Source organism: Lepidochelys kempii, chromosome 27, assembly GCF_965140265.1.
Source record: "Lepidochelys kempii isolate rLepKem1 chromosome 27, rLepKem1.hap2, whole genome shotgun sequence".
Lineage (NCBI taxonomy): Eukaryota > Metazoa > Chordata > Testudines > Cheloniidae > Lepidochelys > Lepidochelys kempii.
The window spans coordinates 9,608,814-9,634,235 of record NC_133282.1 but is presented as its reverse complement, the minus strand read 5'-3'; the positions used below and the strand labels follow the sequence as shown (position 1 = coordinate 9,634,235).

Here is a 25,422-nt window from a genome sequence, read left to right as displayed (position 1 = left end):
AGGGATCAGGAGGAGACCTCCCTGAGATTGTCTACGGGGTTCTTGCTCCTCCCTCTGAAGCTGGCCAGTGTTGGGGATGGGATACAGGGCTAGCTGGCCCCATGCTGGGCTCCGATCTAGGAATTCCTACTTTCCACCCACGCCCCAGCAGCCAGGCTGAAAGCAACAGGCTGGAATAGTCCAGAGAGAAAGGGGCCCAGGGAGTCGCTCACCGGTTTGTCGTTCACTGTGGAGGTGCCGTACCCGGAGGGCTCCCCTGGGGCCCAGTTGACGTATCGGAGAGGTTCCGATTCCACCCACTGGAACTCCTGCTTGGCATCGTGGAGGCCGAGCCAAAGGTTAAAGGTCACATTGGGAAGGATGGATGTTATAAAAGCTGAAAGATGAAAATACAGGGGAAGGAAGGAACCAGCTGATCAGCGGCAGAGTCACGGGGCACTGCCGAAAGCACATGCTCCTGACCCCTCTGTCTGCAGGTTCTGCACCTGGCTGGTCTCAGGGCCACAGGCCAGCTGTTAGACCAAGCTCCTCACAGGCAGCCCTTGGGGTCCTATGATGCCCTGAAACTGCCCAGCCCTGGCAGAAGAAGAGAGGCCCCAGGGGGACACCCTACCTTGCTCTAGGTGGTTGGAGATGGTGGCCAGCACAGAGCCCTGGCTCTCACATGCTCGCTTCGCTTCCTGCCACTTCACCTGCTCAGCCTTGTCGTGGCCCTTGATGCTGAAACACTGGGCAAGGCCCGAGGGCAGACGAGAGAGACATTCAGGAGGCGTTTCCCAGCCCAGCAAGCAACGCACCCACCCGCCTCCCCTTCGCCGCCACACTCACTCCCCTTCCTTGTGCTCCTGGGAACTTGTCTGAATTACTAGTTGTCTAGGAGCCCAGTTACAGATCAGAACCCCGATGTGCTGGGTGCGGTACAAACAGAACAAGAATGACCTCCGCCAGTATACCCCCTTACAAACCCGCACACAGACGCACCTATTCCCCACCTTAACCCCCACCCACATATTGCCCTTCCCCAACTGGCCACAGACATACCTTGTATCCTCCCCACTTACCTACACACACACACTCCTCTCTCCTACACACACACGTGCGCGCGCACACACACAAAACTCCTCTCCTGTCCAGTACCCAATGTAGTATTTCACTTTCCTCAGTCCCACAGCCAGGTCGTGGAAAGCCCCAGCAATGCTGCCCCTAGAGGCTCCTAAACCGCCCCTGGGAGATCCTGGGCCCTTTGCACAAGCGCAGGAATATGCAGAAATGTAAGCAGACGCACGTGGAGGGGACAGACAAGACAGACGAACGTTGCATCTGCAGGCCTCCTGGAATACCTTGTTGATGAACGGGATCCAACCCCATGCGCAGCCACCAGGAACGGGAGTAGGCAGTGGTGGCAGAGAGGGCTTCACAGCAGTGATGTTACTCCGTTTGCAGATATACGGCAGAGCAGTTAGACACTTCTGGTCCCCCCAGTCCTCTTCAGAGAAAAGGAGAGAGCATGCAACTTTCCTCTACGTGGTCCAGGCAGCCAATGGAATGTAACTCCCTCGTCTGGAAGGGGCTTTGCTATTGCAATGGCCTTGGTGCCTCCAGCATACCAGCTACCTCGAATATTAACCTCAGTTTGGTACATCTGTACCGGATGTGTGCAGAGGGGACGGGTGTGTAGGGGGTGTCTGTCATGTAAGACTCACATGTATAGTCTATGGTGGTTACATGGGACTTGGAGTCAGGACTTGATTTCTAGCTCTGCCAATGACCTACTGGGCAAGCCACTTAGACCCAGTCTCCCTGCCCCCTGGGCTGACTCTCAGAGGCACCTAGCACCCGCAGCTCCCATTGACTTCACTGGTGGGTGCTCAGCACCTCTGAGAATCAGGCCCAAGGTGTCTCCAGGCTGGGCTCCCAAAAAATCAGAGGCCACTTATGAAAATGTTGGTTCCCCCCACACCCCCATCTCTGTGCCTTAGCTCCCCCATCAGTGAATCGGGGATCATGGTACTGAGCCACGGGGCCGGAGGGGCTGCCAGCGGGGTCACTGACGAGTGCCCGTGGTGCTTTGAGATAGCTGCCCTGATAGTGCGGCCATTCGCCTACACGTACAAACCTCTCACCTCTGCTGGCTGTCATGTACACGCACTTCTTCTCCTTGCTGATCGGCCGCGGCTTGCCCGGCGCCCAGAAGATGAAGTTCAGGAGGGAGCCGTCGGACCACCTGGGGAAGGCAAGGGCGGGAAGGGTCAGCAGCTGCACGTGAAAGAGGGTGGAAGGCACAGCGAGTGGGAGACGAGGCTACCAAGCAGGCAGGCTCTCACGCACTCGGAGGAGGGGTCTGAGAAGCAGAATGCCCAGAGCCAGGGGACGGCAGGATTCCTGCAGCGCAGGCTCCTTGCTGGGCAGCTCCCCCTGTGCCCCCTGCTGCTGCCCATTCAGCTGAGTGCACGCACCTGGCGTGTGCCGCTTATAATCAAGAGGGTGGGCTTCAAAGCAGCCAGTGTGGTGGAACAGCTGAGGAATAATTCTGCTCCCATCCAACCCAGGGGAGCCTGGTCACTGACTGCCATGGAGATGGGACCAGGAGCGAGGGTGTGTGCAGGTACCGCTACTGCCCCCTGCTGGTGGCTCAGGCAGACCTGCTCAAGCATGTGGCTGGAGCATCTATTCCACTCCCAGGCCAGGCACCACCCAGTGCAGACCCCCTGCCCAGGGGAGCTCCCAGACTAATGTTAGACAAGACGTGTCCAGTGAGAGGAGAGCGGGGAAGGGGAGTAGGGGTGGAGACTCTGTGTTTACACCGTGAAGGCTCATGCATAGCACCACAGACCACCTGGGCGAATTCTGACTCCTGGGGCAGAAGGTTTAATACCCCATCAACTGAGTGCAGCCCACATCTGCTCAGCATGGCACACGGGCCCTCTTCTAACAGTGGTTTAATTTCCTGCAGAGCTCCATGAGCCTGTCATAGGCTTAGCCAATGGAGGCTGGCTGTTTAGCTCAGCAGCAGAGGCTCCTGCTTCAAGACACAGGTGTGATGCCCAGGGCCGATGGCCCACCCGGGGTGCGACACTGCTCTTGCTGTAAAGAAACTCGCAGCAGCAGCTGCTTGAAGGAGTGTTGCAGCCTGTTTGGGGGTGCTGATGGGAGCACAGCAACGGCACTCTGACCAAGCAGGGTTGGTGTGGACGAAGGCGGGGGGCGAGAAAGATCTGAATACAAGCAGAGGAGGAGATAGCCAGGCTTGCTTTCCTCATGACTGGAGCTGGCTTTTTAGCATTGGCCACTTTGCTCTCTGGGCTGGAGAGGCTCCGCGCTCAGTCTCTAGGGGGGAGACAGCTTTTCTAGACCACTCTTCAGGGAGTGAGCCAGGAGCTGCCTTTCTGCTCTCCCAGACTCACATGCAATTTTCACTGAAGTCAGCAGGGGGGGCAGGTGCCTACCTGAGGGCAGAATGTTGACACACCCGCCCCCATCCTCCTCCAGCTAAGGCATTTCCAGCTGGGATGAGCTGAGGAGTCCCAAGCCCTGCCCCAGTGTCCTCACCACAGCTGGAATTTGGGGTTGCTGGTTGGATTTGCACTGAAACACAATCCTTTTTACAGGAGAGAAGGAGAGCAGGATGCATGGGGAAAGAGGGGGGGAGAGACTCACTTGAATCGCCCGTCGTTTTCGTAGGTGTGCAGCCCGATCCACCAGTGCTGCTCCTGGCCCCTGGAGAACTGGGGAATCCAAACATGGGGCACGTCAGCATCGCTGACAGAGCTGAGAGAAGAGCAAATCCAGCAGGGCCCCATTCACTTACTGCCTTCTCCGCCGGGGCCTACAGGAGTTGCCTGAGCCCGGCCCTCAGTTTGGGCTGCGGCCAACAGTTTCCCCAGGCCTAGAACCTAGCATGGGTGCCCCATGGCTATTGCAGGCTAGCTGGGTGATGAGCTGTGTCCGGCCTCCCCTTCCCTCCCAGACCCTGCAGTGCCTTCCTCAAAAGGGGAAGATGCTCAGTACCCACCCCCCCTCCTCCTCCTTCCTTCTCTTCATACAGCAGCTTGGGAGAACCAATAAGATGCTTTTGCTGGTGCCAGTCAGTGGCTTCATGCACTAGCCTGTGCAATGCACCACAGCCCTAAGACCAAGCCAGGATCAAACTCTGCTCTCAGTTACACAGGTAAATCCAGTAACTCTGCTGGCGTCAGCTGATGCCCTGTGAAATTACACCATTGAAACCCTGCTCTGGCTTTAATGATGGGAAGGGAACATTTTCCACAACTGTGCAGACCTGCTTCCTGCTGAACAACAGGGCTCAGAGACACGCAGTTGTCCAAGGATGCCCCATGCTTGGCTACATTCTCCTACCTTCTTCAGGCTCTGGCCCAAAAAATCCAGCTCGGCTTGGTTATGAACAGACACCAATTCAGCTTGAAACCAGGTGCAGATCCGCTGAGCCTGCACCCAGGTCGAGTGATGCTCAAAGAATTTGTATTCTGCATCCTGATATTTCACCCACTCTTTGCTGCCTGTGGACACAGAAGCACAGACAAGATGAGGCTGTGCATAGTGATGCTGGCTCAGCTGGCGGGCAGGCAGCCGGGCAAAACAGTGACAGAGAGAGGAGAGAATCTGCTCTTACAGTAACAGGCCTATCAGCAGCCCTCTGTGCTGCCTCCTTTGCATCTGTCACCCTTGCCACAGGTGCTGGAATGCAACCAGCAAGGGGTTCTCCCTTTGGCAAGCTGGAGACATTTTAGTGCTGGGAGAACCTGACGGCAGCAACGAACAGTGGAGCATACGCTGTGCGAGCTAGTGCCCCTCACACCTGATCTGCAGTCCCTCCTGCTGTTCCAGCTCTGGGATCTTCCCACAGCACTGTTCAGGCCCCTCAATCCTGATCTCCAGCATCCTGCGTTAGTCCACTCCTGGCCCTTCTCCCCCAGCTCGGCTGTTGGCCCTCCAGCAGAAGCTACTGTCCTATTGCAGTCTTGCCTTCACCACTCCCTTGTCAGTTCTGCCAATTTCCCTTACTTCTGACCGGCAGCGGTCTCTGCTGCTCTAGACTCAGGCCCCCCAGCAGCACGGCTCTGCCGATGCACTTCAGTCCCGCCCCACGGCGTGCCCTGCTATTCCAGCCCTCCCCCTTGCCGCCCTGCTCCGCTGATTCTGCGCTGCTCTTCCGCCCCCTCTGCACCACTGGGGTTCTGGGGCAGAGCGCTCTAAGCAAGTCTTGCTGCATGGTGATCGGGTCATGCTGACAAAGGCACGTTCGGGGTGAGGGGGAGGGCAAATGCCTCGCACTTTGGCTCCTCCCTTGCACTTCAATCTGGGGCTCACAGGGTGGGTGGTTAGCCCACGGCTCCCATGCTCCTGGGCACAGAACGAGCCCAAGGGTGCCCTGGGTTGCTCTCCAATGGGATCAATGCATGTTTGTGGCTGAGGGCATTTATCCACCAACGCCATCCCTGGTTCTGGCACTGCGCAGCTGCTGGCCCTTACTGAACGGCAGTGACATCCACGCCAAGGCTGAGCAAACCCTTAGGGGCGGGTCAAAATCTGCGGGGGGGAGCAGCACACTCCTCTGACAGACAAAGCTCTCCGTGCATTCCATGGGAGTTCGCCTGCAGAAGGAAGGCCGGGTTCTGTGTTGTCCTTGTTACACCTTCAGCACAGCTGTGCCCATGTGGTGCCTGGCCAGTTTGGGAAGGATGACAACACCCCTTGCTCTGGGCGCCTCAGGATTGTACAATGGCCCCTCCAGAGACACACCCAAATATTTAGCCTCTTTCCAAATTCTGCATTCTAGCTTTCCAGCCCAGTAACCCTTGGGGACAACTGTACCCCGTGCCTCGAGAAGAGCTGCCTGCTTGGCTTAGTAATTCTGTCACTTTGGGTTATGGCCCAGAGCCCACCCTCCCTGCCACTGATGAGACTGTGGTGCCCAGCAGACCAAATTCACTCCTGGTACAAGTGGGAGAATTCTAGTGACTTCCCTAGGGTTGCGCCTCCTTACACGATGGGTGAATTTTGTCCATCGGACATCCAGCTCTCTTTGCTGAGACATCCGTCCATTTCACCCACAACCTGCTTGTTTCATTAATGCCATTTGCAAAACTTTACATACAGTTTGGAGAAAGACTAGTCTTGTGGCTGGAATGCAGGTCTGGGAGCCAGGACTCCTGGGTCCTTGTGCGATGCTGAGCACGTCACGCTGCTGCTGTGTGCCTCGGTTTCCCCCTCTGTAAAACGGGGCCAGCGATACTGACCGAGCTCCGAGGGGGTTTCTGAGGCTTTGCTCATTAACGTTGTTGGGTGGGAGGCACCATGGAAGGACACACACGTCCACACAGTGGAGACAGATGCTTCACTGGACAGGCACTCAGTCATACAAGGTGGATGCAAACAGGGGAGATGTGCACAAGAGGCAGACTCTTCCCAGACACACGCACACGCCACAAGATGCACACACACAACACATGCCCTCAGGATGCGGGCACGCTCATCGGGGGAGGCAGACAGCAGCGGATGTGCAGAGACTCCAATGTGTAGGAAAACCTCCAGGAGATGATTCAATAACACACCTTGGGTGGGGATCTCTGGCTCCTTCACATCAGCACCTGTTCAAAAACAGAGAAGAAGGGGGATGAGGGAGGGATGAGCGATGCTCCTGAATTCAGCTCAGCTCCTGCCTGTGGGCCTCAGATGCTTTCCCCCTTTATGTTCAGGACTGCGCCACGTCTGAAGAATCCACTCAGACTGATTTCAATTAAATAAAAGTGACTTCCCAAGCCAAGTGGTTTTGGCCGGCAGCAGCTTCCTCTGGCTTTCATACCAGTTCTGAATTATGGATCACCTGCTTCTGGAGCCTGCTGACATTCTCGTGCTCTGCTGTCCAGGACCAGAGAGGGGGATGCATATGGATAATGACTTCTAATCCCGGGGATATCAGAGCACTGCAGCAGCTGTTGGCACATGCAGGGAGTCTGAGGTGATGGGAGGGAGAAGGGGAATCTTTATTTCATGAAGTTGGAGCTGGTGAAAGGTGCGGGAGAGACGCCCCCCTATGAATCCACAGGGCAAGCATTTCATGGACAACAGCAGCGGCAGCTTTACACAGCCACTGCCTGCAACCCTGACCGGGAGTCACGCCGGCCAGAATTCAAAAGCAATCAGCACTCCCAGCTGTGGCTAGCTTTTCCCAATTGCTCGGCACCCAGCGTGCTGAGGCCTTATGAAAAATCTGGCCATAAACCACACCATGGGCGGGGGGCTGAAGGGCGGTGCTGGGGGTTGAGGACTTGGGGGGAAATCTACCCCTCATTTGGGTGCCTAAAAGTGAACTGAGCTCTTTGGAAAATTTGTCCCTTGGTGTCTACTGGAGATTTGAGCAATTTAGCAAGTGGACCGAGGCTCCCTACATTTTTTGAAGACAGGCCACTGAGGAGCTCTCAGATTGCTGGTAATGACTTTGGGCCAGTGCCAACCTGCCCTGGAGTGCAAGCCAGACTCCAAACATGAACGACTCCAAGTGCCAGACTCAGTCCCCTCAGCCAGCCAGCTCCCTGCGAATCGACCAAGGGTTCCAGTTTTTGCTCCGGCAACAGTGTCCTCAGAAACCCCCAGATTTGCTATTCTGTCTGAAGGGGCATGAAGCATTGGGAAGATGGAAGTGACAGAAGTGCATCAAGCAAGACCGTCCCTTCTGCTCTCTAAGGGTTTTGTGGATGTGTATAAATAAACCACTCAAGCACCACTCTAGTGGTTTACAACAGCATCAGGAACCTTCAGGAACAATTCAGCCTTAAAGGCAGAGGGCAGAGAAGTTGTGTGCCTGTGCACACGTGTATTTAGAACATCGATCTACACATGCACGCCCCCCGACACACACACACACAATGCATCTGCTATAAATATCACTAAAAATAATGACAGGTTTCAGAGTAGCAGCCGTGTTAGTCTGTATTCGCAAAAAGAAAAGGAGGACTTGTGGCACCTTAGAGACTAACCAATTTATTAGAGCATAAGCTTTCGTGAGCTACAGCTCACTTCCTCAGATGCATATCGTGGAAACTGCAGCAGGCTTTATATATACACAGAGAATATGAAACAGCAGGAGAGTGAATTTGTGTGGGGGGGTGGAGGGTGAGAAAACCTGGATTTGTGCTGGAAATCACTTTAGATAAGCTATTACCAGCAGGACAGTGGGGTGGGAATAGGTATTGTTTCATATTCTCTGTGTATATATAAAGCCTGCTGCAGTTTCCACGATATGCATCTGAGGAAGTGAGCTGTAGCTCACGAAAGCTTATGCTCTAATAAATTGGTTAGTCTCTAAGGTGCCACAAGTCCTCCTTTTCTTTTTACTAAAAATAATAATAATCAAGCTTAGAAATGTTTTGTAATCGCTTAAATCTCATTTATCTGTAAGCTTCCGTCCGCCCCAAACACCTCTAACAAGCTCAGACATTAGCCCTTCAGGGCAACTAAGCTCACGGTAAATTTCAAGCTTCAGTTACCTTTGCTAGAGAGGTCTCAAAAAATAGGGCTCAGATTCTTCCATTAGCAATGGGAGAAATGGATTATTTTCCATCTTGCTGCAGCTCCAACAGTGGAAGGGATTTGGCTCAAAAAAGAAAAATCATCTTTATGCCGAAGCCAAATCTGATCCGTGCCAGCCCCAGAGGTGAACATTTCAGAGTGATACAAGCATGTGAGCACTGAGGGGAGAGGGTAGGTGGGGGGTTTACAATGGAAATAGTTTTACAGCCTTACTGTAATGACGCTGACCACATCCCAACTCCTGTAATTATATGCAAGCCTGCTGCAACTGGCCTCAATATCTCTGTGCCCCTCAGGACCCCATCAGGAAAATGGGGATAGCACCACCTTTCCTCCCAGGGGCGTTGTGACATTTGTGAATCACTCAGACATGGTGCTGCTGCGTGTCACAGAAAAGCCCAGGAGGAAATTAACAATTCTGTATTCAGAGCAGAGTTTGGATGGTGTGCAACAAATGATGGGAGGCGGTGTAGCCTAGTGGACGGGACTGGGACTCAGGAGACTGGGTTCAATTCCTGGCTCTGCCACTACTTTGCTGGGTGACCTTGGGCAAGTTACCACCCTGCCCTGTGCCTCAGTTTCCCCATCTGAAAAATGGAGATAACAATTCTGACCTCCTTTGTAAAGCGCTCTGCGATCAGTGGGTGAAAAGCACTAGATAAGAGATACAGTGTTTATTACTGTTATTAAATAAGGCTTGAGGCCACACACTGAACGATTAGGTTAAAAATTAATACTGAAGAGCTGCTCATGCAGTGAGCACTATCTTGTACACTGAATGCAGCAGGGCCCCGTGGAAAACGAAGCATGCAACCACGTAATTAAAGACTGTTTCATAATGCATATACATAACGGGGCTGAATTAAGATTACACAGGAAACCTTAACTCTGGAATTTCCTAACTTTGGAACGCTTTTTTTTTTTTTTTTGTAGTGCAATGTATATTTCAGAAACCTTAACCTCTCCTCACTGGTTGTGTGCTGCGAGTTTCAGGAGGCTACACTATATTCTTCATACAAACCACCAGACTGAATCCCTGCTTTAAGCAAGAAACTCAATGGAACCTTAAACGACTGAGTCATAACCAATTCCTTCTTATTTCAAAGCCTACCCAATGATTTGGTCCAAAACTCCTTCACAGCTTTGAAAATTTCAGCCATCATATACAAATGGACAAAGGATCTGTCTTCACTTCCTGTCCCAAACTGTCATGTGGGCTCACTATGATTAAAAACGGTTACAGCGATGGACAGCCAACATTTTAACAAAGGGCTCCCACAAAATGACGCCGCACCTGTCAGCAACCCTGCCTCTGAGCATGGTCATGCGCACATCAGAGGAATGAATTCATTGGTTTTCCCATTCAAACAAAATTACCTTCTCATAAAAAATAACCCGAACCACTTGGCAAACAAACTTAAGTGTATTTGCTGAAAATATTTAGATTCCGCTCCTTAAGCCCGTCAGTGTGTTGACAGTACTGTGGGGGAGAGGGGGGCGGGTCAGCGTGTGTAATTTGAAGAGTGTGCACATCTGTGTGTGTAGAGCTTTCAGGGGAGCCTTGGTGGGTGGAGATTTCCTCCCCCATGAATTTTTCAAAAACATCTGCAGTTTGGTGCTATTCCATTCTACCCAGGTGCTTGTCCCACCCTTCACCGTAGTTTCTGAGTGACTCCTGGTCAGGCTTCGAGCGACGTGACTGACATCTGTCACGTGTGTTCCATCTTCTCACTCATCCTCTCTCTCACTGTGTGGGGCAGTGCAGTGTTTTGGGTGGGTTGTTTGGGGCGTTTCCCCTCTCTCCTCAATCTGGTGCATTGCGAAGGCAGAACATCTCCTCCTCAAATGTAGCTATTCATTTTCTAACTCTTGTACTGGTGACCCCTTTCCCACAGCAAGCCTCTGAATGTGACCCCCCCTTATCAATTAAAAACACTTTTTTTATAGATTTAACACCATTATAAATGCTGTAGGCAAAGTGGGGTTTGGGGTAGAGGCTGACGGCTTGTGACCCCCCTCCATAATAACCTCACGACCCCCTAGGGGTGCCGACTCCAGTGTGAGAACCCTGCTATAGATGCTCCCCAGCAAGACGTCAGCTCTGGCCAGGAAGACTTAGGGTATGTCTACACTGCAAAAAAAAAAAAAAAAAAAGGTGGGGGGTTGACTCGGGTTAACTGACTCCAGTTAAACCAGCAGTGAAGACACAGCAAGGTGGGTTAGCTGGGTGATTCAGCCCCAGGCTCCTGTCTAGGCTTTAAGTTGAGCTGCTAAGTCACCCTTTCTTCACTGCTACTTTAATGCAAGAACACCCTTATTTTTGCAGTGCTGACACAGCCTTGGTTACATCCAGAAAGAGGCAGCTCCATCTCAGGGAGGGAAAACTCCCTGCACTGCCTTGGTGGCAGACTCCAAACGAGCAGCCCCCGGCAGTGATCCCTTCAGATCCCTTCCCTACCACACCGGAGCACTGGGAGGCTGAATTAGCCCATGTCTGTGCAATGCTCCGAGAGCAGTGGATGGAATGCACTGCACTTCCCTGTTTGCACGGCCTCTGTCCTGTGCCCTTCTCCCTGTTACCTTTGGGCAGTTTGCAGATCCAGTCCAGCTGTGAGTCACACTGCATGGGCATCCACTGCAAGGATGCCAGGTCCAGCACTGCACAGTTACGGATGTCGTCATCATCGTGGTTGCTGCGGTCAAAGTTGTGGTAGAAAAACTGGGAGCCAGGAAAGATGGGCAGAGTTAGAGCCTGCAAACCCGCGGGAACTGGAGTCACCACACTGGGCTGGACAATTAGCCCTTATCATCCGGTCTCCTGGTGCAACGGTTCTGAGTGTTGATCCATCTATAGCACTATGGCATTCTGACTCAGAGTACAGCCTGATGCTTCAGATGTAAGCAAACCCCTCCCATAATGTACCCAGCCAGCTGTGCAGTGCTGTACCCCCACTGTGCCCAGCTAATCCCAGCAGCAGCACAAGAACTGTTTGCCCCATTTCAGCCTCATTCCCTCTGCCCTACACCTTGGGAAGTCATTTGCATCTGTGCAAAAGTGTGTGTGAAAAGTTCCCGGTCAGGACAGTTGTCCTTTCCATCCATTTTGCACACACGGTGCAGGGCACAGAGGAATGGGATCTCAAGCGCTAATATGGGTCAAAAAATTATCCAGCCCTTTTTCTAAGATGTGGCCACAGTAGCTGTCCTATGGCGGAATCAGTCAGCTGGGAGCAGGGACTCCTGTGTGTTTATCTCTTTCAAAGCCCAATGCTCCAGTCACTGTGCTGTAGAAGGCTCAGACATGAAGGATTAGGCCAGTGGTTTTTAACCTGGGATCCACAGATTATGCCAAAGATTTCCAAAGGGGTCCGCACCTCCATTCAACATTTTTTAGGGGTCCACAAAAGATTGAAAACCACTGGATTAGGTAAAAAGAAAGTCAAACCACTATGGTCTCTCCATGATGCCTTTCAGACATTGCACCAGTCCACCTCTGATGGCTATCCAGCCAGCCAGTCAGTCAGGAGGAAGGGAAGAGTCCCAGGGACTTTGCCAAAGAGACAACGGGACAACCCTGAAGCCTTACCAGTATTATCCTCTCTCAATAAAACAGCTTTCAGTGCCCAGGGGGATGTCTGAGTGATCATCCCAAGGAGACATGGACGAGGTGCTGGCCACTTGTGGTTAGTAAAAAGCTCACAGCTCATTTTGCAAGTCGGAGGATCAGATCCTCAGCAGGTGCAAATCGGCAAACCTCATTAACGTCAATAGAGTAACACCTGCTTGCACCAGTTCTGGATCCGTTATATGGTGCCCTGACCAAATTCCAAATGAGTAATTGTCACCTTCTGCCTCCCTAAAATTCCCCCTGCAGACACCGCTTCCTGTCCTGAACTACTGCACAGCACTGCTGAACAGCTACTGCTGTCCACCCCAAAGGTGGCTGCATTCAGCAACAGGTCAGGCGGCTCCTCTCTATCTATCTATGTCAATAGTTTGCAGCCAGTGTGCACAGCACTTTGAGGTCTCTGGATGCCAGTTTGCCACCCCTGCAGAGCACGTGGCAGCCCTGCTTGCCTCTCAGCTCATGGCATGGCCAGCACCTGTTCCTGTGCAAAGCACATCTGCACTCACCCCGAGGCCATCGCTCCATCTCCAGCTCCTCTCTGCTCCAGGATCCCGCCGGTTCAAGCCGATCCAGAACCAGTGCTGCTCATGGATCTCCGGTTCCGATTCGCTGGAAGAAACCACACGGAGCTGGTGAACTGGGGGAAGGGGAAACCCACGTGCTATGGAGCTGGACGGGGGAGCTATTAGGAAGAACACCCAGGGCCAGTTCTAATGCCCCCTGGATGCACAGCAGCGAGAATGGGCAAAACGCAGGGGGTACATCCCACAATGCATCTGCGAACATGATTTTATCCCCTTCTCCAGGAATACCAATGAGAAAATCACCCGCACTTCAGGCACTCATGTGGGCATGCTTTGCCTACAGCGTACACCCTGCCTATGCACCAGCACTGGCAAAACATGCATGTATGCACACATGCACAGCTACACAGACACAGGACATAAAAAATGCCACACAGGACCAGACCAGTGGCCCAGCTAGTCCAAGTACCCTGTCCGAGATGCTTCAGCGGAAGTCACAGGAATCTCCTAGTAGAGAATTATGGAATAACCTGCTCATGGGGAGCGGGGGAGGTCCTCGGGTAGTTATTTAGAGATGCAGTTTCTGATTGGCTTACGCCCTGTAGCAGAAAGCTTTACACTCCTTGGTTTCAATCTTTACTGTGTACCTCTGGGTGTTCTCATTATCCATATAAATGCATGGAGTCCTGCTAAGGTCTTGACCTCAGAGAGGTATTGTGGCAATGAGTTCCACAAGCCAATCATTCCTTATGTAAAAAAAGCGTTTCCTCATTTTACAGCTTGCTCCCTATGATTTCACGGAGCAGCTCCTTGTTCTGACAAGGAAGGGTAAATAGCTACATGTTTCTCACCTATCTACTTGACAATTTCTATTATTACAGGGATATCCATCATCATGGGCTCTGGGCAACTTCTCGAGCCTATTCAGTATTTCATACATCTGTGTCACGTCCTGGTTGCCTCCCCAAAGTAAACCGTCCTGTCTTTTCCATCTCTTGTACTATGTACATACATTTACACACACTGTATGTACCTGCTCACACTCAGGTAAGCGTATACGCTTTGCCTACAAAACCGCATGTATACACGGACAATCATGCATGTGAGCACACAGACACATACACATGCATCTATGCTTACAAATACATGCATACTCTTGTACACACAGCCACATGGCTGCAAGAGCGTACGTGCACATGCTCCCTTTACAACTGACTCCTCACCCAAAGATCTTGTTCAGGGTGTTGGCCACGAAATGCTCCTCCTCGTAGCTGCCCAGGCTGAGCAGCTGCGCCCCCAGCTCACGGCAGAACAGCTGGGCCAGAATCCAGGTCTTCTTGTCCTGCAGCTTGTCGTAGTTAAACACCTGGCGCGGGGAAGAGGGGCAGACTCACTGCTCTGCTCCATGCCCAGAGCACACCCACAGTTCCCTTCTGCAGCTTCCAAGCCGCCGCCCCTCTCGCCAGGGGCATTTTAAGCATGAGGAGATGCTGAGTCCACTCCAGCCTGACCTCTGGTGCACCTGGCTGGGCGGCCGAGGCCTGTCCAGTCACAGTGGATTCTCAGCGGCACAGACCACCCTCTGCAAACCAGGCACCTGCCACTGCACCTCACCCCATGGCCAAGTTTCCCAAAGGTGGGAAAGATCCATGGGCAGTTGGGGCCAGCTCCCCCGGGGGGTCTCCACACTGTGTTTTAAAGAGCCTCAGATGCCTGCAGGTGCCATTCACAGCCCGGTGACACACAGGGCCTGTCCCACAGCACCAGCTGGCCTGTGTAACATGTACCAAGAGCAGCAGAATTTAGCAATGAGTGCAGTGAGCAAGGGACAGGGGTGGAGGCTCTCCAGAGCTCGCAGGACCTCATCTGCCATCCCATATACTTATAGTTAGGAAAGCCTCTCGGCCAGCAGCTCTGCCTCCCAGCCCGCCACATCCAGTCCTGGGGATAACGAACTGGCTTGGACAGGCAACCTGCTTTCCATCCTCCACAATGACAGCAGCAGAGAGAGAGAGAGACCCAGAGTGGTGTAATTACCCCCTGCCTCCGGCCCCTCACTGCTATGCAGCTTCCCACACGCTGAGGCCAAGGCCCAAGGAGCCTTCTCCACCACTCCCTGCCCAGGAGCCAGCTACATGGCTGGTGCTTGGGCTCTGGACGCCCATGGACTGGGGGAGTCCAGCACCTCCGGCAGCACTGGCTCCCTGAGGTGTTTGGGGAGAGCAGCCCATAACTCTGTCCCACCCTCTCGCCAGCCCAAAGGGCTGGATGGGCGCGGGGAGGGGGGGGGGGCTCACCTTGGAACTGGGCCAAGCAGCAGGAGATACATTGTCTGCCTCATCCATGCAAGCCTCCAGGAGCTTCTGCCAGGCCTCCACACCCCACCTCCAGGGCAGGGCTGTGGCTTAACGGCATCCTGCCTGGGGAGGGCATGTGTGTGACAGACTCAGACTGGCCAGAGTGCTTCCCTGGGTGCACACTCACTCCCTTCCCTCGCTCTTTACAACCACTTTTCACCTGCCTCGCAAGGGCACCAGTGAGGGCTCTGCAGGTTGCCTGGTTACCCTGCAGTGGCCTCTGTGTCCATGGCTGGCACAGGCTTGCCAGGTGTCCAGTTTTTGACTGAAATGTCCAGTCGCAAGGGGGACCTGGCAATGTCTGGTCAGATGTACTGACCGGACACCAAAAGTCCCGTTACCACGGGCGTGGGGGAGGATGAGGGAAGGTGAAGAGGATCTAGCTACGAGGAAGGGGGAGAGGAGAGAGGAGCAAACAGGGGGTGGGGCCTTGGGGGAAGAGGGAGAACAGGGGCAGGGACTCAGAGGGGGAAGAGACAGACCTGGGGGCAGGGAGGGTGTTCTGGTTGGACCCGGGTCTCACAGCTGTGCTATTGTGTCCACACCGCACTACACAGAGTTTCTGACTCAGAGCTGCAGCCTGAGCTGCATCCACACTGCAAAATGATGGGGCTTTCATCTGAGCCTCAGAGGGGCTTGGACTCAAACCCGAACCAGGACCTGGATTTAGTGTGCAGAGTGGACAAACCCAGAGAACCCTGCTGTCTTCCTTGGGACACGCTTGCTTCTTACCTTATAGCAGTGTCGGAGCTTGGGGTCCGAGCTCCATCCCTGGGGGCATGAGCCAGTGAGGCTGGGCGTCGGGTATGGGGCTGGTAACTCGGGGTTCACTGGGGTGCCCAGGTTCTGCCTGCAGATGTATTTGGCCTTGAACGTGCTGCAGTTCTTCACTTCCCATAGCCCCATGGAGCTCCCCGTGGCCAGGGCGACGCAGCCACCCTTGTTGTAACCTGGAACGCTCATGGAAAGGGGGCAGAGAGGGGGACAAGGTTTGAGCCTAGATAGCTGACAGTGGAACCCAGCCACCTACCCTGGCGTAACAGGCCCCTGCCTAGGGACATCGTTGCTGACCCATCCCCCTACCACCAGGTGGGCACCAAGCAGACAGCATGAATACAGACCCCACTGCTGCCCTGGGGCATCCAGGGGACCAGGAGCAGGGGAGGCAGGGCTGGCAGTGCCACCCTCGGGGGGGTGGAATGGGTGGGGAATGGAGAAGTTATGCTACGGGGATGCGGGGCGACGGGGCTAAAACAGCACAGGGACAAGTGGGACCGATCCCCTCCCCATCAGGGCCCCAGGGCCCATAGGAAGGAGAAATGGATGAGAGCCACCAGGTGCACCCCCTACAGGATGCGCCCCAGTGTCCCCTGCTGACTGGTTCCCGTGCTGGGGCTGCTGTGGGAGATCGACCCACAGCCCAAGAGATTGGACGGTGGTGGTGTTTTCTTTTGCCTGGTTCCCTTCCACGGTTCTTCGTTATCCCCCCTTGTGCTTCTCCAGATGGTTCCCCTCCCTGCTTGGGGTCTACTCCTTCACACCCAGGAAGATAGGGAGGTAGAGAGAGCTGCTGTCATTAGCTGGCTACTGCTCCTTCTGCCATCGGCATCTGGCCCTGAGCTCCTTGCCACAGCTCTGTTTTCCTGGAGAATGCTCAGGGAACAGAAGCTACCATGCGTCTCGCTGTGGAGAACGATGGGAAATTGGGGAAGGGAGCAAACACCCCCACCCCAGCTGGCTTCTTTGCCATTACCGGGCTGGTCGCGGTTCCAGTGGGTGTACATGACTTCATCGCCGCTCAGCCAGCGGAAAGCACCCGTCTCGTTGATGTCCTGCAGCGCCGTCCAGAAATACTCACTGTCCCAGCCATAGATGAGGCTGCTGACGTACGCCTGCTCAAACCTGACACGGGAGAGCAGTGGGATGCCCTGCGGTTAATCTTCCTCCTCTGTGGCTCTGGCCCCGAGACATGGGTCTGTTCCTGCCCCCAGCCCTAGTGCTTTGACTCAAGCTGTAGAAACTCAGGCTTTTAGCTCTGGAGATCCCCAGTTCAATCCCCAGTGGCTGTCACACAAGGAGTACAGTCTCAGACACTTCCTGCTGTGTGACCCACTAATTAACTCTGCCTCCTGTTACTCCTTGGCGGAATTCTGCACCTAAAAATTCTGCGCTCAATATTTTAAAATTCTGCAAAATTCTTCATATTTTATTTGTCAAAATAATACCCTATAATCACACCAGTTTCAATTATTTTTGGTCATTTCTTTCAAAATACCTGTCAGCAAGTATGTCTGTAACAATACAGACAACAAAAAAGATTCAGGAAATGTTTTTTGACAAATAGATTCCTTACTAGGCATATTAATACAGAACTCTCAGTAATAATTCATTTAAACTACAATACAGAACAGTATGTCCCAGACTCAGAAGCAGTGCAAAGGCTTGGGGGAGTCAGGGTAATGGAGGAGCTGAGGGAGAGGGAAGTAAATTGCTGGGAAGGAGGCTGGGTGTGAACTTGGAAGGTTGTTGGGTATGGGTGGGAAAAGTATAAAACAGGTTTTTTTGGGGGGTGGGAAGGGATTGTTAGGGTGCTTCCCCCATGCAGACCCTGGCTGACCCCTAGCCTCTCCCATTCAGTCAGGCACATCTGCCCCTGTGCCCATGTGTCTCTGTGCCCTCACCCAGCCATTCCCCTGTCCCTATGTCTCCCTGTCCCCCTTCCCCATCCCCATGTGTCTCTGTGCCTCCACTCAGCCACTCCCATGTGTCTCTGTACCTCCTGTGCCCTGTGCTTCCATTCCCATTCAGCCCCTGCCCCAGTCTGTCCTCCTCCACTAGCCCTTATGAGCCCATCTGACCCCCCCCCCACTCCCACAGCACGCCATGCTGTCTGTCCCCCATAGCCCCTGTCTCCTGACCTGGCCTGAGAAGGTCTGAGAAGAAGGCAGCTCTCCCTCTTCCCTTGCTGGCTGCAAGCTGCAGCTTTGCTCTATTGCCACAGCGCTCTCTGCTGGCCAAAAGGCAGAACTGCAGAAGTTATTTTCTGCTGTGAGCTGCTGCGCTCGTGCCACAGCGCCCTCTCGTGGGCAAAAGGTGGAACTGCATCAACATGTCTGCAGAAGCTTTTTTTGTTCAAAAAATTAATTATGCACACAAGCAGTAGCACAGAATTCCCGTAGGAGTATCCTGTGGGAAGTACCATTATCCCCATTACATAGATGGGGGAAAATGGGACATGACTTGCTTCAAGGCTGCAGAGCCAGCCACTCAGTGGCAGAGCTGGAAATAGAAACCAGGGGTCCTCCCTCCCCTTCCCTTCTTCAGACCACAGGCCACCTCTGTTAATGCAGTATTCAGCACCGAGCCGGCGGGGATGGGACTCCAGTGACCTCAGCTAGGGTTATGGGCATGTCCCGGAGGGAATGGAAGCTGAACACCCATGACAGCAGAGCTAATCCCCAGAGCACACCCACCTGTTGGTGATGGTGACAAGGGTGGCCCCATAGTCAATGCACATCTTCCGTGCATCACTGTAGGTCACACGGTCTTCTCCTAGCCAATAGCAGGAGGGGCTGTGCCATTTCCAGCCCTGGGGCAAGAGAAGACAATGATGGTAAGACATCTTGCAGACTTTAGTACCATCTGAGCAGATGTGCTTTCCAAGTGCCCTTTACCCACAATGCATAACTGTCCAGTGGAACTCGCTGCTACAAGATGTTACTGAGGGCAGGAGCCTAGCAGGATTCAGAAAAGGGATCAAACATGTGCATGAATAAGAAGAACCTCTGCAGTTCCACTAGTTAGGATAAAACAATCTGCTGGGGATATAAACCCTCCTGCTTCAGGCCATAAGAAACCACTGATGGCCTGGGGTCAGAAAGAGCTTCTGCCACAGACATGTTATTGATCAAGAGTCCACTAGGGGGTTCCTTGCATCCTCCTCTGAAAGCAGCTGATGCTGGCCACAGTTAGAGACAGGAGACTGGCCTAAGATAGACCTTGGGTTTCAGCCAGCCTGGCAATCGCTATGCAAACTAGAATTATTTAGGACAACAGTGTTGTGTCTCATCCAAAACACAGTGGCAAAGAGCCCCCTGCAACTCCTGGGGTACTGGGCTCAGCACGGCTTCAGAGGGAAAAGCGCCATGACCTGACTCACCACCACCACTTCCTGAAACACCCTGTTTTTTCTTGGGAGGTCTCCCATCCACAGGCTAACCCGGCTTGACCCTGTTTATCTGGTGAGGTCTAACAAGATTGCAGCCCGAGAGGACAGGGCTGCAGAAAAAAACATTGAGGCAGCTTCAAAGTAACAGAAAAATTTGTGTTGCTAACATCCCGGCCCCGATGGGAGGTACAGGGAGGGGAATACAATCCCCTCCTTATGTGGGAAAGCCAAGCAAATAGCAAGTCCCACCGCAGTCCGCTTTAATAGCCCTGGTTTGCTGATGCTGGAGCCTCTCTGGAGTTGGGGACACAATAGGGTCTATTCTCTGCCAGGCAGGAGGGACTGTGCAGAGAGCTCCAGAAATGCTTGGCAAAGGCAGCAGCAGCCCCGGCTGCATGGGGTGGGAGGAAGGGGGCTTGATCACTGCAGAGAAGAGTGAAAGGAAACACTCAGAACAAAGGAAAGAGCCGGGAGAGGATTTTCCTTGCCCAGCCTGAGGCCAGGGCGGGGGAGAAGGAAGGAGGGGCTCAGCTGGAGAAATTGGCCTTGCTCAGGCCTGGGCCACATTGCCACTTTCCCGCACCCTAGGGAAGCTGACAAATCATGTGTGGTGTGAGCAAAACAGGCTGAGCAGCTTATCCACGCTGTGGGGCCCACATCCCCCTCCCTATCGCCCCCCTAAGTCCCAGCACTCCCAGCCAGTGAGCAAAAGACCATCGTCTCCGCCTTTGTGAGCTGCGCACACTGCCACAACCCACCTCCCACCAACTCCAGCACCAGCAGCTGGCCCCACGGCTACAGCTAAAGTAGCAGGTCCCGTACGGGGGAGCAAAGAGCCATCTCTATAGCCACAGGGCCCGGCCACGGCGGGATACAGAGTCTCACACTAGCTTTGTGTATTACAAAAGTGCTAGGCAAACCCAGCTAATCAATCCTCACAACCAGAAGCGCAGCAATGTCCAATATGCCAAGGAGTGATGTCAACAGGCTAGAGAGCATGTCCCCTTATCCCTACCTATCCCCACAACCCCCATGCAAGGTAGGGAAGAATTATCATCCACATTTTGCAAATGGGGAAACTGAGGCAAAGACCAAGAGGGATGGCCCTTCCTAAGGCTCACCGAGCACATTAGTGTCAGGTCCAGCATGTGAACTCCCAAGTTCCTGGCTCTGATTGCTTTACTCAGAGCGCTCGCCTGAAAGCGCTTGGAAACCTTTGCGTCAAGTACCACCTGTTCTGAGCATTCTCCTGCTGGAATGCAGCATGTGACAGGGGCAATGGCCTCATGCTAACCCCACCTCTCTTTTCTTGGTGGACTTTTAGCCACAGCCTGAGGCAGAGGCAAAACCTGGGGCAAAAAGTCCCCCCCCCCGGCAACCAGATAGTTATCCAGCCACATATGCAGAAGATTCTATTTCCACAGTGCCAGTGGCGTGCCAGGTGCCTTCCCACAAGGTATGCAGAGGGCACAGGCACCAAACTTTATTTTTCCCGGTGGGTGCTCCACCCTGCTCCTCCCCAAGGCCCCACCCCCACTTCAATCCTTCCCCGAGGCCTTGCCTCTTCTCCGCCCCCCACCAAACCGCCCACCGCTCGCTGCTCTGCCCTGAGCACCACCCGCCAGCCAGCTGATTGGCGTCCCCGCTGAACAGCTGTGGCTGGTGGGTGCTGAGCACCCCCTATTTTTTTTTCTGTGGGTGCCTGAGCCCCGGAGCACCCATGGAGTCGGCACCTATGGCAGAGCAGATCCTGCCCCAGACAGCCAACAGACCGAAGAGACAACATGCAAAGGAGGACCAGGTGAGGGACAGCCTCAGAAGGCAGCCGCACAAGCTACAGAATGAAGCCCTGATTGCCAAGAAACATCATGATTATTTCTCGAGGACCCTAGAGCATGCTCGGGGTCCCTGGCAGGCAAACAGGAAGAGTGTGATCCCTGCCCAACAGCCCACAATTAAGAGAGAAGACAGAAAGAGGGAAGAGCAGCAATGGGGGAGGGAGGAGGGGGCTGGGAGCGCCAGAGTTACACAGAGAGGGGGGTTGGTGCCTCCTCGTGCATGGCTTCTGATCAGACAACACCGGTGTTGATTATTATTGGTTTACTCCAATTCAGTTGATTTTGTTTGTAAGGAGCAGAGCTGCAGTGAAGATAGTTCCTTTCAGCCAAGGACCTCCTGGCAAAGGTGGGTCGGGATCGTCAGCCTCAGCTCACCAGTGGGGTAACTGAAGCACAGGGGAGGCAGGAGTACAAACAGAACCCAGGAATCCTGGCTCCCAACCCTCACCAAGGAGCACTGCTCGCTAGGGACTCCTGCACCCACCTCTCACTTCCAGCGTGCAGAGTGTGAGACTGAGCCCTATTGTCCCCTCACTTCAATTTGATACCAATGTATCTCCATTAGCGGTCGTGGAGTGACCACTGATTTACCCTGGTGTAAGCAATAGGAGACTCCGGCTCTGAGACCAGGAATTGAACTCACATTTCCCCAGTGGGTTCCAACCCCAGGCTGGCCTACAGTTGTGGGTTACAAACTATTACAGCCTTACAGATCCACCTACATGGAAATCAGCAAGACAGAAGTGGGAGATGGGGGCAGTTCCCTGCCCCTCCCCAACGTCAAGAGAAATAGCATTTAAACGAAGGCTGGGGGAAGGGAGAATGGTACCCTCTGGAGTGGCAGACACCCTCAGGCGTCCCACAACGTGGGTCACCCTCAGAACCTTCCCCCTAGCCCTGGGGACATTCCAGGGGAATTGCAAGCTGCATTCCTCCAACACTGGCTCTCAAAGGGCTCTGGGACACAGCGGGTTAATACACCAGCCTCTCTCACCCATGAAGACCTGGGTTCAATTATTGCTGAGAAGAAGCTTGGCTGCCCCAGTCCAATCCCTCGTCCACATCTGTCTGCATTACAAAACCACCGCACAGTTTGGCATGGAGAGCAGGCTCTTCTCAGAAGAGGCCCCAGCCGGGAACAATGAAAATTCTTCACAGCAGCATTCAGAGGAGACCTAGGACTGGGGGCTAAGCCAGGGGTGCTGCAGCTCAGGAGCGATGGGTGCTGGAGGAGCCCAGCACTGGCATGGCAGGGTGGGCTGCAGGTGAGGGAAAAGTTGTGTTTAGTCACCAGGAGCTGGCAACACCACCTGCCTGCAGCCCAGATGCTCTGAGCTCCCCCCTGATGATCCTGCCCTGCACTACTGTGCACCCTTCTCGGCTGGACGATCAACTGTGATCCTTCGGCCCCCACACCCTGTCCCACTCCTCTTGGTCACCCCCTCCAGCACCACTCTCCATCCACTAGTGCTTCCGGTCCCCCCCTTTCCATGTGCTTGCATCCTCCCTCCCAGAACCCACGTCCCAAGTCCCCTTCTCACCTGCTCCATCCCCCTTCTAACCCAGCCCAATACCTCTCTCTGCTGCCCACCACCCAGCTCACATGGTACCCAAGTGCCTGACTTGCTTGTGGATTTTACACCAATCAATTAGCTGATGGTGGTAGGGGTGGGGGTGAGTATGGATGATGGGGAGGGGGAAGGGAAAAACAAAAGCAGCTCGTTGGCCAACCTGGCAGTGCGGCCTGGGAGAAACATGTCCAAAAGCTTGAGCAGATGGTGTTTCCACTTGCCAAAAACACCACCATGTTTTCTATATAGGACAAAGCAGTGCGGCTGCTGGCTCCTCCGCAGAAGTCAATGGGCTGGGTACAGGATCCTACAGACCAACCCCAAGGAGCTAGGGCAGGGCAGGCTGGGTCTGGTTTAGAAGGAATTTGGGAGAAGGAAGGAGGGTTCTGGGGTGGGCATATTGGGCTGAGAGGCAGATGCCTGGGTCCCACCATCAGCCCTGTCACCCAGTGAGCAAGCCAGTGCTTTCTGCCTCTGTGACGCAGGGACAGAGATACAGGGTCCTGCTCACAATGCATGACTGCCAGGGAAGTGCACTCCTGGGGCAAGCCATGCAGAAGGGCATCGGGTGGGGGGGCTGGGAGGGGGAGCCATCAGGGCAGAAGCATGGGAGATACTGAGGGGAGGGGGAGACTGTAAGGACAGCACGGGGGGGGGGGCTGCGAGGACAGATGCATGGGGGGTACTAGGGAACCCTGAGTGAGTGGATGAAGTCTGCAGTGTCCTCAATGCCACTGAGGCAAATCCCCCTCAACACCACACTGATGGCAAGACAGCCTCTGAGACACCTCGATGGAAATCCCAGAGCCCTTGTTCTCCCTCCCCCCTTCCTTCCACGTCCCTGCTCCCTGCCACCATAGGTGTCGTTTGACTTCTGTATTTGGGAGGGTGGCTCCAGTCAGGTCAACGCATGGGTGGGGGTGGACAAATTCCGTGCCTGCCCACAGGGGTGCCATTTCAGATGGAGGGTGCGGGGGAGTGCAATCTTAATCATGGTTCCAGGGGCTATGTGGCAACTGAAAAATCTAGTGGTTTTGCAGGTAATAATTTAGAAATATCCAACAGGAGCATTGTATCTAATTCCTATTTTAAGAAAAAAAAAAAATATTAGACCCCATTCAGCTCTAATACTAACACGGTCTGACATCTTGTGGCAAGTCATGTATGGGATACTGGTTAGGTTTAAAATTGTAATGTATATTCTTATGGAGATACTCTTACCAAAGCCAGAAGGGACCATTGTGATCACCTAGTCTGACCTCCTGCACACAGCAGGCCATCGAATCTTACCCACCCCCTCCATTAACAGACCCCTAACCTCTGGCTGAGTTACTGAAGTCCTCAAATCAGGGCTTAAAGACCGAGTTACAGAGAATTCTCCATTTACACTAATTTAAACTTGTCAGTGACCTGTGCTCCATGCTGCAGGTGGTGAAAAACCCACATGGTCACTGCCAACCTGACCCAGGGAAGAATTCTTTCCTGACCCCAAATATGATGATCAGATAGACCTGAGCATGTGGGCAAGATCCACCAGGCAGATACCTGGGAAAGAATTCTTGGTAGGAACTCAGACCCCTCCCCATCTAGTGTCCTGTCTCCAGCTGTTGGGGATTTTTGCTACGGGCAGACGCCGATGGGCCACATGCCATTGTAGGCAGTCCTGTCATACCATCCCCTCCATAAACTTATCAAGCTCAGTCTTGAAGCCAGTTAGGTTTTTTGACCCCACTGCTTCCCTTGGCAGGCTGCTCCAGAACTTCACTCCTCTGATAGTTAGAAACCTTTGCCTAATTTCAAGCCTAAACTTGTTGGTGGCCAGTTTATATGTATTTGTTCTGGGGTCCACACTGATGCTTAACTTAAATAGCTCCTCTCCCTCCCTGGTATTTATCCCTCTGATGTATTTATACAGAGTAATCAGATCTCCCCTCGGCCTTCTACTGGTTAGAGTAAACAAGCCAAGCTCTGGGCGTCTCTTCTCATAAGGTAGGTTTTCCATTCCTCAGATCATCCTAGTAACCCTTTTCTGCATCTGTGCCAGTTTTATTTTTCTTAAACACGGGAGTCCAGAATTGCACATAATACTCCAGAGGAGGTCTCACCAGTGCCTTGTATAATGGTACTAACACTTCCCTGTCTCTACTGGAAATACCTCACCTGATACATCCTAGGACTGCATTAGTCTTTTCACAGCCGCATCACATTGGTGGCTCAGTCATCCTGTGATCAACCAATACTCCCAATTCTTTCTCCTCCACTGTCACTTACAACTGATAAGTCCCCAGCTTATAGTAAAAACTCTTGTTGTTAGTCCCTAAATGCATGACCTTGCACTTCGCACTATTAAATATCATCCCATTTCTATTACTCCAGTTTATAAGGTCATCCACATCTTCTTGTACAGTATTCTGGTCTTCCTTGGTATTGGCAATACCTCCCAACTTTGTGTCATCTGCAAATGTTATGAGCACACTCCCATGTTGTGTGCCAAGATCAGTAATAAAAATGTTAAATAAGGTTGGTACCAAGAGAGATCCCCGAGAAACTCCACTAGTAACTTCCCTCTAGCCTGACAGTTCACCTTTCAGTATGACCTGTTGTAGTCTTCCCTTTAACCAGGTCCTTTTCCACCATTCAGTTCTCATATTAATCTCCATCTTCTCCAATGTAGCTAGTAATTTCTCATGTGGAACTGTATCAAATGCCTGACATCCAGGCAGATCAGATCTACTGCACTTCCGTTGTCTAAAAAAAAATCAGTTCTCTTCTCAAAGAAAGGTATT

General features: G+C 53.2%; 1 protein-coding gene across 1 annotated transcript in view; it reads right to left on the bottom strand.

Annotated features, from left to right (window-relative positions):
• The window catches only part of MRC2 (mannose receptor C-type 2), a 93,047-nt gene that overhangs the window by 10,559 nt on the left and 57,066 nt on the right, over positions 1 to 25,422 (bottom strand). The window contains exons 10-22 of the mRNA XM_073326006.1: positions 18,533 to 18,648; positions 16,813 to 16,961; positions 15,792 to 16,009; positions 13,926 to 14,068; positions 12,685 to 12,787; positions 11,131 to 11,269; positions 6,573 to 6,608; positions 4,357 to 4,517; positions 3,658 to 3,725; positions 2,124 to 2,224; positions 1,341 to 1,486; positions 614 to 728; positions 213 to 376 (exon numbers count right to left, since the gene is read on the bottom strand). Of these exons, the coding sequence (XP_073182107.1) occupies positions 213 to 376; positions 614 to 728; positions 1,341 to 1,486; positions 2,124 to 2,224; positions 3,658 to 3,725; positions 4,357 to 4,517; positions 6,573 to 6,608; positions 11,131 to 11,269; positions 12,685 to 12,787; positions 13,926 to 14,068; positions 15,792 to 16,009; positions 16,813 to 16,961; positions 18,533 to 18,648 (1,659 nt within the window). The remainder of the gene's footprint in view (positions 1 to 212; positions 377 to 613; positions 729 to 1,340; positions 1,487 to 2,123; positions 2,225 to 3,657; positions 3,726 to 4,356; positions 4,518 to 6,572; positions 6,609 to 11,130; positions 11,270 to 12,684; positions 12,788 to 13,925; positions 14,069 to 15,791; positions 16,010 to 16,812; positions 16,962 to 18,532; positions 18,649 to 25,422) is intronic.